Source organism: Lynx canadensis, chromosome C1 (genome assembly GCF_007474595.2).
Source record: "Lynx canadensis isolate LIC74 chromosome C1, mLynCan4.pri.v2, whole genome shotgun sequence".
Taxonomy (NCBI): domain Eukaryota; kingdom Metazoa; phylum Chordata; class Mammalia; order Carnivora; family Felidae; genus Lynx; species Lynx canadensis.
In genome coordinates this window covers 64,882,997-64,898,317 of record NC_044310.1, presented here as the reverse complement: position 1 = coordinate 64,898,317, position 15,321 = coordinate 64,882,997, and the positions used below count along the sequence as shown (strand labels likewise).

Below are 15,321 nucleotides of genomic sequence, written 5' to 3'. Positions count from 1 at the left end.
ATCACGAATCACTTGGGTTTATTCTCAAACTTGATTATATCAGTTGCACGTTATTGAAATGACATAAACATTACAAAAAGCAATAAATGTGAAAGTAAGTAATGTTTTTACAAAAGCTAGGATGAACGCTTTGAAGACTTGATAAAGGCAAATAGATTATAAAAATTGCCATCAAGCTAGGTGGGGGTAAGACAAAGTATAGAAGTGGCTACAAAATTAGAAAACTAGGGGGATTTGGCATTCATTGCTTCCCATGTAAATTTTTTCTCCTTCAAAAGTAAGGGAAACTGGAAATCCCAGATGATGATTTAGATGGATAGTTTATACAACAAAGATACCTCAGAATACCAAACAGATCCATACTCGTAGTGAAGGCCTTGACCCTACATCAAATTATTGCCCAAAGAATATATATTTATTCATTTAAAGTATCTACCTTAACTATATATAATGTATTATGATTCCCTGTGATGGTATCCAGCCACTAAGATGACCCCAAATGATCCTGCCTTTTAATGTTCACACCCTTGTGTAATGCCCTTCCGTATTGTGTCACAGTTGTCACAGTTGGTCCGGGTGATCAATAGAACACAGCACAAGTGATGATGTGCCACTTCCAAGTCTAGATTATCAAAGATACTGTGTCTTTTGATACCGCTTGAATTGCTCACTCTGGAAGATGCCAGCAATAGTTTTAAAGACACTTATGTAGGGGCGCCTGGGTGGCGCAGTCGGTTAAGCGTCCGACTTCAGCCAGGTCACGATCTCGCGGTCCGGGAGTTCCAGCCCCGCGTCAGGCTCTGGGCTGATGGCTCAGAGCCTGGAGCCTGTTTCCGATTCTGTGTCTCCCTCTCTCTCTGCCCCTCCCCCGTTCATGCTCTGTCTCTGTCTCAAAAATAAACATTAAAAAAAAAAAATTTAAAGACACTTATGCAGCCAAGAGGCCCACATGGCAAGAACCTAATACCGCTTAACGACAGCCATGTAAATAAGCAAATCTTGACGGCAAATCTTCCAGTCCGGCTCAAACCTTCAAATGGCTGCAATCTCAGGAGACATGATAAGCCAGAACCACCAGAAACAGCCATTCCTGGATTCCTAACCCTCAGAAACTGTGAGATAATGTTTATTGTTTCAAGTTGCTAAATTCTGAGATAATTTGTTACGCAGCAGTAGATAACAAACACACCTGCTTTAAACTACTTTTTTTTTGGGGGGGGCGCCTGGGTGGCTCAGTCGGTTGGGCGGCCGACTTCGGCTCAGGTCATGATCTAACGGTCCATGAGCTTGAGCCCCGCGTCGGGCTCTGTGCTGACAGCTCAGAGCCTGGAGCCTGTTTCAGATTCTGTGTCTCCCTCTCTCTGACCCTCCCCCGTTCATGCTCTGTCTCTCTCTGTCTCAAAAAAATAAATAAACGTTAAAAAAAATTAAAAAAAAAAAACTACTTTTTTTTTAAGTTTATTTTGAGAGACAGAGAGTGGGGGAGGGGCAGACAGAGAGACTCCCAAACAGGCTCTGCACTGTCAGCTCAGAGGCCCATGTGGGGCTTGAACTCAAACTGTGAGATCATGACCTGAGCTGAAACCAAAGTCGGATGCTTCACCAACTGAGCCACCCAGGCTCCCCTAACCTTTTTTTTTTTTTTTTCGGATTTTTGAAGGAGAGAGACAGAGCACAAGTTGGGGAGGGGCAGGGAGAGAGGGAGACACAGAATCAGAAGCAGGCTCCAGGCTCTGAGCTATCAGCACAGAGCCCAATGCGGGGCTCGAACCCACAAACTGCGAGATCATGACCTGAGCCGAAGTCAGACACTTAACCGACCGAGCTACCCAGGTGCCTCTAACCTACTTTTTTTTAAAAAAGAGAGAGAGAGAGAGAGAGACAGAGGGAGAGAGAGAGAGAAAGAAAGACTTTTAAGCAGGCTCCACACTCAGTGTGGAGCTCAATGCAGAGCTTGATCCCATGACCTTGGGATCATGACCTAAGCCGAAATCAAGAGTTGGATGCTCAACTGAGTCACCCAAGCACTCCCCTACTTTTTTAAATTAGCCATCTCCTAACCACATTAAGGATCCAGTCCTTTTTAAAGTCTGTGGGCCTATTTTCTCACAGTGCTGTTAAATAAATAATTTTTTAAAAAATCAACAAAGTTCTGGAAGTCATATATTTCAAGTGCTTGCAAATGTCAAAGTGCTCCTCTATAGTCAAGTATTATGGTATTACTTCAAACATAGCAAATCATAAAAGTTCTGTAATCTCCTATATATAAATGTACTTTGTGAAAAGGCTTTTGTGACACACATAAGAGACAGTTAAAAGCAAAACGTTGAGGTGATATTTGATGTACCAGTTACTTTGCTATGGCTTTTAAGCAAAGAATAAGGTGTCAAAGAAGGTTTGCTTTTTTCTTCTATATTGGAATTCAGTCCTTCCCTGCCCAAATGATGAAGGTTACTTAAAGGTTTTCACTGTTCAGAGGCAGGGGTAAAAAACAACACCACCTCAGCAGACAAGAAAGCTGTGCAGCCTGATCAAAGATAGCAGCATGAGGAGAGGGAGAGATTAAAGGAGAAGATGTGGCAGGATAAAGTACTACAGAATACAGAGTATAAAAAGAAACACTTTGTAATAAAAGTCAAAAGTAGCATAAGAACAGTAGGGAAGACAGTGGGTAAACCAAATGAGTTAATAAAGATTTCCAGCAAAGCCCTACAAATAACGTAACAAGACACTGACATGCTTGCACAGACGTATTCTAAACAAACCTAAAATTTCAGAGATGTTTAAATTTTTTATTTTTGTTTACTTACGTAATCTCTACACCCAGGGTGGGGCTTGAACTCATGGCCCTGAGATCAAGAATTGCGTGCCCTTCAAACTGAGCCAGCCAGACACCCCCAAATTCAGTGATGTTTAAAATACAAAACGTAAATTCAGGCAGCGGGATTGAGGATGGCAAGGAGGGTGCCGGATGACAAAGAAAACAGAAGCGGAGACAGAGATGCTGCCCCAGACCCCGGCCCCATTTCCGCGCTGGGAAGAGAGTGACCTCGCACTTGTATGGCAGGTGCTGTTTATGTCCAGATAAACCGTTCTTTGCCGCCTGGTGCTTCCAACGGTGTCCAGGCAACAACCCCCTCCTTGACTGACTGTATCTGAACTCTGATGAGGAAGTGGTGGGAAATGGGATGTCTGAATAGAGACAGATGCACAAACATCATTCAGATAAATTTATATTGTTTGACAGGATTGCCAATCAAAACACTTTGTTAACTGAAACACAAGTACTTGTGGGGCACCTGGGTGGCTCAGTAAGTTAAGCATCCAACTCCTGATTTCTGCTTGAGTCATGATCCCATATTGAACTCTTGCTGGGCGTTGAGCCTGCTTAAGATTCTCTCTCTCTGCCCCTCCCCCCAATTGCACGCATGCTCTCTCAAACAACAACAACAACAACAACAACAACAATAACAACAACAAATCCCAACTCAAGTAGTTTGGCTTCACTCATCAGAAAACTGTCTTTTCTCCCACTCAGTCCATAAAGAAAACATCTACTTTGGCACTTGATTCCAACAGTTCTGCAGTGTCTGTGTTCCCTGTGCCTGTGACCGTGGTCTTGCCGAGACTGAAAGTTCCTATATGTCAGGGTCTGATGAGACAAGTATGATCTTGCAAAAGTATATAAGCATTGTATAAAATAGTCGATACCTCAGTAAGATGTACCGTCAGTTTTTTTATTTGGCAGTAGTAGAAATACATCCATGTTACAGAGCTTATTTTGGCTAAAGAGCCGGTACAATTTTTTTCTGCTACAGTAGTGTTTCACTTTTACATAAATTAGTAAGTACAGTCCTTACATTTAGGAAATAGACACATTTACTAATATCAGCCAAGTAAAGATAATACATGGTTGTTCTCAAACTAAGCAAAACAATAACAAAATAGAATCATTAGGAACAAAGAAAGAATGCCCCTATTTCCATTAATCATAGATTATATAAATTCTTGAGTCCCAGTGAAATTTCTAAATATGATTAATCCAAGCAAAAAACAAAAGATTTGAATTCAGCCTCATTCTTATAATTACTTTGAAAGATATACTCCAAATAATTTCCTACATGTGTTCATATTAAAATAAAAGCAAATTATGTCATGAACATAATTAAAAATTTCTGATTATGAAAGGTCACAGAGAAGTATATTAAATGTTACTTTGGCATTCCTATTTCAATGTTTAAAAGGATAATAAACTAATTCTTTTGTGATGCAAATAATCACTCTTTAGGTAATCATTTAAGTAGAAAACGTGACCTCTTTTTTTTTAATTGAAACATAGTTGACATACAATGTTGCATTAGTTTCAGGTGTGAACATGTTACATCTTAAGGCAAGAGAAAGTTTGTAAATATTTTTTTATAAAGTCAGATAATTTAACAATAGAATCAAAATAAAGGGATGCAAATAAACTACTTTTTTCTGAGAGAAAGTTTTTTGAAGCTGACTGTAACAGGATGAAAAACTTGGCTTCTTTTAAATAAAAAAGTAATATCAGTTTGATATTTAATAAATGTATTATAAGCCTTCGAGAAGAACTAACTAGACTTTTAGTTGAACAAAAACATAGAGAAACCAAAATAGAAAAAAAGTTAGCAAATATAAATCACCTGAACACTGACTGATCTTTTTTCTTCCAGAAAACAGGAAGAAAAAGCCATTTTCTCGGATGATTTCAAGGCCCTTAGCACATACACAGGGGAGTGGATGTTAGTAGGACTCATGATGGCAATGTTAAGTGTCAAACAGGGTTCCTTCCTAAGAGGCTCTAGACTAGTTTAATCCTTTTTTATTATTACAACATTGTTTTAGCTGTTTACCCCAATATCAAGGCAAACTGAAACTGGTACATATGTGTTAAGCACTCTTCTGTGGTCAGAAACTGTTTTTGAGAGATGTTTCTTTTAAAAAAAGTTCAAGTTTCTTCCCTTACAATAGAGAGGTTTTTCCTATACTTACTACCCTGAAGTTCTACTTGGTCACTCTTGTCTCTTTCATCAAAGGCCACAAAGAAGCATTTTACTAAAATAGTAGCTACACAACTGACAAGAAACTAATCAAACTCACTGATTTTGAGAAACCAACCTCTTGAATATGGGTGGCTTTTTTTTTTTTTTTTTAAGGTGAAAAGTAAAAGAGAAGATAAAACACCTTCTGGAAAGCTATTCATCTTATCTGATGAAATAAACTCCCCAGAGTCATCTTATGTAATAGCAGCATTATTAAATAGTGCAATTCTTCAAAATAGGTTTAAAATAATATCTTCCTCAACTAAAAAAGTAATTAAGTTTACTTCTAGCTTTGTTTGTAAAATCACAGCTTAGAACATTTAGCCTCCCTCTCCCCCCGCAAACAGGAAGATTAATATAAGCAATAATTGTCCTGTCTACACAATGATGGGAGAGTGTGTGTGTGTGTGTGTGTGTGTGTGTGTGTGTGTGTGTATACACGTGTGAATCATTCGAGGCCAGGGGTACCTCAACAAGAAACTAAAAATACAAGAGATGAATTAAAAAGTAAAACAACACATAATGGAATTTTTAGTTTTGATACTTCTAATGATATTCCTCCATCAATAATAAAAGTTATGAATAGCCAGTTGTTAAATTACGAATATATGTAAGAAAGGTCAGGAGCTGAATATCAGAGCAATATTTCATACTGTTTAACGCTCTAACCCACATATTATGGAAGACAGTAACATGAAAACAGCATAAAGATTCTGAAACTCATATTTCGTAACCAATAGTACATAAATATGGCACATATGTATATTTAAAACCTTAAAAGATTATGCTTTCCTCCTCACTTTTCATTTTCTACTTATTAATCAGAAACTAGGCACTTTAATCTAAAAATTCATTTTTAAAAAATATACTTTAGATCTTTCTGGGTAACTCACTCCTAAAATAAATAAAGCCCATCTCAGGAGCATAATCAATGAATCCCAATCCATTGATTTGCTGAGTGAGCCACTTTAAATAAGTGGTATATGATTTAGACACAAAATTAATACAGCTCTGAATGTATCTAATATACCCTGAAGAACCCCTCATATGAACAAGCCATTTGTTCATCTATTTATCATAAAGGACACGAAATATACTTCCATGCCATTAAAAAATATTTTGTTCAACTCAGGGGGAAAAAAACCTTTAAGACCTCACTAAGATTCAAAGTATGAATATTTTAAAAATAGGGGCATAATATGACAAACCCCCAGTGTGCTACGTTATGTAGAAGGAGAAAGGAGAAATTATTTTACTGTATCCAGATTAATACCTTCAGATATTCACTGGGAGATAGTCTCAAAACTACAGACACAAAAAATCTTAATTACCTCTTACAGTTAATAAATGTTATCTTTTTAATCAATAGTCATTCAAAGGAAAATGCTCTAATCTATAAAAAGATAAAAGAAATTTCTTCAGTCTCTATTCTAACTTATAGGCCCAACAATAATATATTTTGGAAACTGCAGTAAATCTAATGTAAACTTCTCAGTGTCAATTCATTTAAGTGTTTTATAAGATAGCCATGACAATTTCTTTGATTCAAACATAAGCGAATGCACAAGCAATAATGTAAGCAGTACATATTAAACACCACTACTGCCCAAACTTGATTAAACAATGAATAACTTTACAATGAAAAATACATTTTCAGGCAAAGTTAAACTTGTTGACACAAGGAGTAATATATTCTTACATATATGTGGGCCACAAAGGTCTTGGCTAAAGTGTATATTTTCAAGGTGCAAAGCATAAAAACAGAGCTTTTGAAAATGATACTGGACATTGCAGACAGCTTCAAGACGACATATCAATTAACTCCCAAGTACTGGTTTCAATTCAAGCAGTTTTTCTGTAAAATATATAACATTTCACCACACTTAAATTATTACCTAAAGACTAGAAAACATCATTTTGGGTACAGTACACAGGGATTCAATGACAGAACTTCTGTGTAAATATAGTAGGATCACTCGTTCTTTCCTAGATTTTCTTTTCTCTCCCTGAGTCCATATCCCCCAATTCCTTATAACATGTGTTACAAAATCAATAGTTACCTTAAATATTTCATAGCACACTCAAGTTGTATGGTTTTTATGGTACTTATTGTACTTTGGCTTCCAACAGGCCACTGGACATAACATGACCATGACTACTTATACAACTACTTGTATGTCTGAGTGCGTCAGCCCCAAGATAGGCCAGTAAGAGTTCAGTGCGGCGAATAAGTAACTGCATGAGGTCTTCGGCCAAAGTCTCTATACTGGAATAGCGCACCTTCTCGAAGTCAAAAATGTCTTTGAGAAAGAAAAGAACTTGATTCTGGAAAATGAAAACAAAACAGGTTGGTACTTAACAGACCAAAAGTGTATTAATCTAAATAGCTACTAATATTGTAACAAGCGTTGAATTAGTAGTCAGAAGACCTGACTCCAGTGCTAATTCCACATCCACTGGAAAAGGGACCTTGTACAAATGCTTAAACCTTTCCTGGGTCTCATTCTTTTTCTGTAAAATAAGGGATAATACTACTTGTTCTCTGTACCACTCAGAGCCGACATGATGATGAAAAAGAAATAATGTATGGGAAATGCCTGTAAACCCTGAAAGTACTATATAAATGTAAGAGGCTATTGTTAATTCTTTCCCATTAACTGATGTTTTCATTGTTACCTCTGAACACTGGTACGAACTTTAAGATAGAAGAGTAAACTATTTCCCATAATTGTAACTCTTACTTTTTTCAATTAATTAAATTATTTATTTTTGAGAGAGAGGAGTGGGGGGAGACAGAGAATCCCAAGCAGGCTCCACACTGAGAGCATGAAGCCTGATGCAGGGCTTGAACTTACAAACCGTGAGATCATGACCTAAACTGAAACCAAGAGTCGACACTTAGCCAACTGAGCCACCCAGGAGCCCCACTTTTAAGTTTCAAGTATGTATTTTTCTGTACCTAAAAAACTTAAGATAGATGAAAAATAAAAATTTCAGATTTCAAATAGAAAGATCACGAAAGATATTTCATTTCAGTAAGTTAATATTTATGCTGAAACCCATTTTTTTTTAAATTGATGCATAGTTGACATACAGTGTTATATTAATTTCAGGTATACAACACAATGATTCAACAAGTCTGTACATTACTCAGTGCTCACCAAGGTAAGTGTAGTTACCACCTGTCACCATACAATGTTATTACAATATTATTGACTATATTCCCTATGTTGTACTTTTCATCTCCGTGACTTATTTTATAACTGGAAGTTTCTACCTCTTAATCCCCTTTACCTATTTCGCCCAGCCTCCCAATTCCTTCCCCTCTGGCAACCCCCAGTTTGTTCCCTGTATTTATTTACTTAAGATTTTCTCTTTTAAGTAATCTACACCCAACGAAGGGCTGGAACTCACAATCCCAAGATCAAGAGTTGTATGCTCTACCAACTGAGCCAGCCAGGTACCACTCTGTATTTATGATTCTATTTGGTTTTTTGTTTGTTCATTTGCTTTGTTTTTGGTTTCCACACATAAGTGAAACCATATGGCATCTGTCTTTCTCTGGCTGACATATTTCACTTAGCATGATACCCTCTAGGTCCATCCATGCTGTTGAAAATAGTAAAATCTCATCCTTTTTTTTCCCGGAACTCAATTTAGGTAAGTTGTATACTACTAAGTATTAAGTCTCAGCCTGTTATGCCATGATGGGAGAAAAAAAGTAATTCCAAAGAACTAAAAAATAGAAATACTTACTTTCTATCCTACAAAAACCAAATGTTAAGAAGTACTAAGAAGGCATGTTTCATAAATTTGCTTGACTTTATACCTGGACAAATCGTTAGCAATCATCTCTAGCAATCTTAGAGATGAAGAAAAGGAGGACAGAGCATGATTTGCCCACAGTCAGACTGTTCATTAATGACAAACTTAATTCCCAGTCCAAATTTTTCCAAGAAACACATACATTCGGGAGTTCAAGAAAACTAGTCAAAAATTGATCAGTTTTGAATGACAGTAAAATAAGTATTTCCTAAACATTTACATAAATGCTACATTAACAGCACAAAAACATAATAATTTAAATTTTTTTTTATTTTTCTGTAACAGTTTTTTTTTTTGTTTTTTTTTTTACCGTTTTATTATTTATTTTTGAGAGAGAGAGACAGAGTGTAAGCTAGAGAGGGGCAGAGAGAGAGGGAGACCCAGAATCCGAAACAGTCTCCAGGCTCTGAGCGGTCAGCACAGAGCCCGATGCGGGGCTTGAACTCACGGACCGCGAGATTATGACCTGAGCTGAAGTAGGACGCTTAACCGACTGAGCCACCCAGGTGCCCCAGTTTTGTTTTGTTTTTTTTTTTTTTTACCATTTTATTATTATTTATATTTGCGAGAGAGAGAGAGACAGAGTGTAAGCTAGGGAGGGGCAGAGAGACAGGGAGACTCAGAATCCGAAGCAGGCTCCAGGCTCTGGGCTGTCAGCACAGAGCCCGACACAGGGCTCAAACTCATGAACCGTGAAATCATGACCTGAGCCAAAGTCAGATGCTTAACCGACTGAGCCACTCAGGTGTCCCAATAATTTAACTTTAAATCATCTGTCTAGTGAAACACCCAAACTTACAAACATCAAAAACTTTCAAATTCACTTGATTATGTTTACTTTTATTTGCTCCTTGAAACTCAGCTTAGATTCAAGACTATTAAATGGTTGAGACTTGGGGTGCCTGAGTGGCTCAGTCAGTTGAGTGTGTGACTCTTGATTTCGGCTCAGGTCATGACCTCATGGTTCATGGGATTGAGCCCCATGCTGGGCTCTGTGCTGACAGTGCAGAGCCTGCTTGGGATTCTCTCTCTGCCTCTCTCCTGCTTGCATTCTCTCTCTCTCTCTCATCCTCTCTCAAAATAAATAAATGTAAAAAAAAAAAAAAAAAAAAAAGACTTTTCTTGGCACTGTGCCAGGCATAGAATTCTGCAGTACACTGTAACTTGTGTTCTGGCAAACTGCTGGCATTGGGATACAACCTTAAACTTTCGTGTTATTTCTCACAACTAGGGTTCTATCATTCATGTTAACCTGGAACAGAACTTACCTCTAAATTGCCTACATGTGCAATAAAGACCGATATTTGCTTTATCAATTTCAAAAGGGTCTAGAGATGAAGAACAACTGTCTGCAGCAACTTGACTGTAACATGGTAACACCATACACACACGTCTCCATTACAGATGGAATTGAATTGATAAGGTGAATGGACTTACGGAATCTACTCCAGGATAAAGCACCAAATCTATATAATAATGTTCCACTGGCATTTAAACACTGAATTTAGGTGACTTTTATAACTTTACCTTTTTTTAACATTCTTTTTTTCTACAAAAACAAAAGCAAAAGCAAAACAGAACAAAACTTACCTGCTTTTTGATTTAGAAAAAAATGATTCAATGGCTGAACATACCTTAAAGAAGCAACATAAATCATAGAGAGAATTTCTAGGACCCAAAAAGCCCCAGGCTAGGACAGGGCTGATTTGCTCGCAAATGGCATAAAAATGGGCAAAAAATCCATCTGGGATCTGTTGGGAAGTAAATGAGAATCAAATTATTTTCACCTTCTTGAATTAGCTATCTCTAGTAGAGAAACTTAAATTCCTACCCATTACATGACCAGCTCTTTTTGAGGGCAGACCAAGTCTACTAAGGAAGTGAATAAGCTTACAAGTAACTTTTAGAGTCACAAAATGTTTTATGTAATTTACATATCCTAGCCAATGGTTTCAAATGTGCTGAGGAACGTTATTTCTTGAAGGCATTTTCACCTCATAAAAATACTTCATAAAAAAGCAATCATATGAGTGTTATAACCAAGCAATAACAAGAATGCCACGGTGTTCCTCAGCAGTGAAATTTTTAGGATGAATGAGATGACCAGGGTTTCAGTTATTAAATAAACAGTTCTACTCAACCACTTAATTAGATTATCTGAAAAAGACCAAAATGATTTTTAAATGAGTAAGCACATAAATATGCTTATTAGAATCCTAACTTTTGGTTGAGGAACCAGATATTACCGAGGCATTTAATTGTGTAATGACCTCTTCTTGTGCGATAGTAACATACACAGTTGTAATTTAGGAACCTCTCCAAGTTTATTAACAACCTTCTGAAATCCTGGGGAATTTGTCACATAGCATCAACTGGGGATAACTGTGCTTCAAGATTCTGTTTCCTGGAGGGGTTATTTTCTATTTTATAGGCTCCAAAATGTCTTCTGAACATCAATTTAAAGAATGTAGATATTGTAACAGCAATTACCATTTAACGAGTACCCATTATATTCCAGATAATGTGCTAGGTTCTGTTTAATCTAATAGAAAGTTTCTGAAAAAGGAGGTTGTGTTAACATCATTTTAATCATGTAGAAAGTGATACTTTGGAGGAGTTAAGTAACCTGTCCTAAATCACACAGAGCTAACCAGTGAAGGCCAAAAAGTTATGAGGGATGCACTCAAGTTATCATTCAGTCTGAGAGGTTCTGCATATATTAAAATTCTAAATCCCATAGACTATACTAGGAGTTCAGACAGGTAGGACATTAGCATGGGGTGAAATACAAGTAATAATGTGAGCTAAACTCAACAATAGGCAAGATGTATTAAACACAGAGGATAGAGCATGGCATTCCAGTAACAGAAAACAGTTCCACAGGAGGTGAGATATATAGGTATCTGCGGATATGGGCAGGAGACTAGACTAAGGCACAAGATTTATGCTAAGAAGAAATAAAGTTAGATATGTTATTGTTGTCATGATTATTATGGAAACCAGCATTTATTAAATTCGTTTTTGTATTTGCTCTTTATGTTTAAATGAAGCTGGTTGATATTATCTCATTTCACCTTTACAGCAACCCTATGGGCTAGGCACCAACTCCATCCTGCAAAAGGGAGAACTGGAGCTCAGCAGATAGTCAGGAACTGCCCGAGGTCATAATATCTGGTGAGAGAATTAAGGCCAAGTCTACAAGTCAGCTCCCTAGCCCCAAACCAGTGTTTCTCAAACATCTGAGTTTATAATCATCATTTGGAAAGCTTGTTCAAAACACAGGGTCTCTGCAATTATTTTATTTTATTTTATTTTATTTTATTTTTTTTTTGGGGACAGAGAGAAACAGAGCATGAACGGGGGAGGGGCAGAGAGAGAGGGAGACACAGAACCGGAAGTAGGCTCCAGGCTCCGAGCCATCAGCCCAGAGCCCGACGCGGGGCTCGAACTCACGGACCGCGAGATCGTGACCTGGCTGAAGTCGGACGCTTAACCGACTGCACCACCCAGGCGCCCCTCGGCAATTATTTTAAACAAAAATTATTCAAATACGTGGTCCCCAGAACTACTTAAAAAATTCTATCTGAGCCATTTCTAACCCTAAACTCTTTCCCACATAGTGGAAATCCCATGGCTGCCTCAAGAGGGAGAAGGACTTCAAAACAGGAGAGGCCGACCCAGTACCAGCAAGCCATTCACCCAGCTTGAGGGGCCGTCCTTATGAGCTGCTGCCCCACTTGAGGACTGACAGGAGCCTCAAATCACTCAACAAAGAGGTCTAAGGCACAATGAAATTTACCTTCATCTGTTGCCTTTTCTGTTTCAGCACTGACCAACAACTTGAAGCCACAGCCTAGATAAATGCAGACGAGAAAAAGCAGGACTTAAATTTATAACTATATAAACTTTGCATTAGGAGTGATTTTTATTAGAAATTAATAGGTTATAAGTCTAAAATGTTCAAAGCATTAACCACTGATAACTAGTCCAGGTTCCTTCTACTGTTTCTAAATAATAATGAAAAGATATTTTGTTTTTATAAACTTTAAAATCAAATGCAAAGACACTGAAGGAAAAAGGTTAAACCCTGGTACCAGAAACTTGGTAACCATAGTTCGACTCTCAGAGTTCTTCAATTCTGTTCCGATGGGAAAAGAGTGAAAATGAAAATATGTGTACACAGATACACATATACAACAATTGTTTTATGTGTAATAATGAAGACAAAGTAATTTTTTTTCTTCAAGAACAGTACTGCTAGAAGGGCGCCTGGGTGGCTCAGTCGGTTGAGCGTCCGACTTCGGCTCAGGTCATGGTCTCATAGCTTGTAAGTTCGAGCCCTGCATCAGGCTCTGTGCTGACAGCTCAGAGCCTGGAGCCTGCTTCAGATTCAGTGCCTTCCACTCTCTCTGCCCCAACCCACTAGCATTCTGTCTCTCTCTCTCTCAAAAAGAAATAAACATTTTTAAAAAATTAAAAAAAAAAAAAGAATAGTACTGCTGGAAATAGCTGTGGGTGGAGCTAAAAGTTTTATTCTAATAAAGAAATAAGAAAACAACCTTAATGATAGGGACTAAAACACCCAAGTGGATCTTAAAGAAATCTGGCATGGCCCAACTTTGATCAAGGTCACCTTACCAAATCAGTTACAGAAATGGGAGAACATGTACCTTTTATAGTTAAAGCACATTTTAAGGGAAAAGTGGATTTATTAAAAATGCTTTAAAATATAGTGGCAGGAATTTCCAAAATAATTGTAAAACAGGCAGCTGGGACATTTCTTAAAAGGCATTCAAATTGCATCATTGCATTGAATATCTATTCCACCTGCTTCCAGATACACACTTAAAACACAACAAAGAAACAATGTCAGCTAGAGATTTGAATACAAAAAAACAAGAGAAACTAAAAACATTTAAAGTACAGAATACAGTTTAAACTTGTTTTATTTTTGCATATGCCTATTTCTTTTCCTCCCCTAATTTTTAAAAAATTTTTACAAATTTTTCATTTTTTTAAAAAAAATTTTTTTTTTTCAACGTTTTTATTTATTTTTGGGACAGACAGAGACAGAGCATGAACGGGGGAGGGGCAGAGAGAGAGGGAGACACAGAATCGGAAACAGGCTCCAGGCTCTGAGCCATCAGCCCAGAGCCCGACGCGGGGCTCGAACTCACGGACCGCGAGATCGTGACCTGGCTGAAGTCGGACACTTAACCGACTGCGCCACCCAGGCGCCCCTCAAATTTTTCATTTTTAAGTTATTTCTACACCCAATGTGGGGATTGAACTCACAACCCCAATATCAAGAGTCACACGCTCTACCGGCTGAGCCAGCCAGGCGCCCCTTTCTCCCCTAATTTTTGATATTATTTGAGAACATGAATCTCCAGATTTTCCTCTAAGAAATACATACTGTCTGTTTACAACTGCTATATCTCAGTTTGGTCATAGAGACAGTTCAGTTACAATTTTTGGTTAGGCCTGAACGAGTCTGAAGCCTGAGTTTATTTCAAGATCTGAAGAAATACTGGGTCCTCCAGGTCAAGAGAGGGACTGACAGAAGAGCCAAAGAGCAATTTCATCTGAAGATACAGTGTATCATACATGTCTGATCCCAATATCAAAGAATGAGCTCAGTTTCCACACTAGTCATTCTACAGGTAGATATATAAATAAATCCTATTAATCTTCCCGGTTCTGACCATTTTTCATCAAATTGAAATGGTTGAGAAAAAGGAAAACCACCACTTACAGTTTCTTTGAAGGAGGAGTTTAGCCAGCGATTATTTACTACATTCTGTATGGATATGGGTGGGTTTTCTAAATCTTCAAAGGAATCCATTAAGATAAAATCCAGAACAACATCATAAAAATTTAGATTTTTCACCTGCATTAAATTATGAGTTAAAACACGAATTATTGTTACATAGAACTGAAAAAAAGTCTGAGCCAGGGCTTCATGCTTTGTAACAGCAGGGTGGTTTTAGTTGAATCAGATTATATCTCTGACAAAAAAGAGGAAGAGGAGACACAAATATGAAAACAACTCACCACCAGAAATTATAATTCACATAAAACAGCTGTTCCTTCCTAGATCCCATCAGGTGAAATTAACCTCTCCTTCACTGTATTCTAGGAGTCCTTTGTTCGTGCTTTTATTATGGCATTCACAATGCTCAGCTCACTTTGTTATTTAGTTACTGGGATGTCTGCCCATCTTCCCCAGCACATCGTGAGCCTCTTGCTCCTTCATTTGCTCATGCATGTTGTGTTGTACCACACACCTGTACCAGGTGCTCAGACTTCTATAGCAACCGAATTACATGCTTAGAATTTAGTGGAGAAAACAGACAGCAACTAATAATTCCACAAATACACAATTATAAACTGTGATAAACCCAGTAAAGGAAAAAGTACAAGGTACTAT

At 37.7% G+C, this 15,321-nt stretch overlaps 1 protein-coding gene across 3 annotated transcripts in view; it reads right to left on the bottom strand.

Moving 5' to 3' along the window:
* Window positions 1-3,716: 3,716 nt before the first annotated feature.
* MIGA1 (mitoguardin 1) overlaps window positions 3,717-15,321 on the bottom strand; it is a 106,433-nt gene continuing 94,828 nt past the window's right edge. For 2 of the 3 annotated variants that reach the window (XM_030324309.2, XM_030324311.1), the window contains 4 exons: window positions 14,647-14,781; window positions 12,691-12,744; window positions 10,526-10,642; window positions 3,717-7,391 (listed from right to left, as the gene is read on the bottom strand). In XM_030324309.2, the coding sequence (XP_030180169.1) occupies window positions 7,173-7,391; window positions 10,526-10,642; window positions 12,691-12,744; window positions 14,647-14,781 (525 nt within the window). In that variant the 3' untranslated portion in view covers window positions 3,717-7,172. The remainder of the gene's footprint in view (window positions 7,392-10,525; window positions 10,643-12,690; window positions 12,745-14,646; window positions 14,782-15,321) is intronic. The other variant, XM_030324310.1, reaches the window with a different exon arrangement.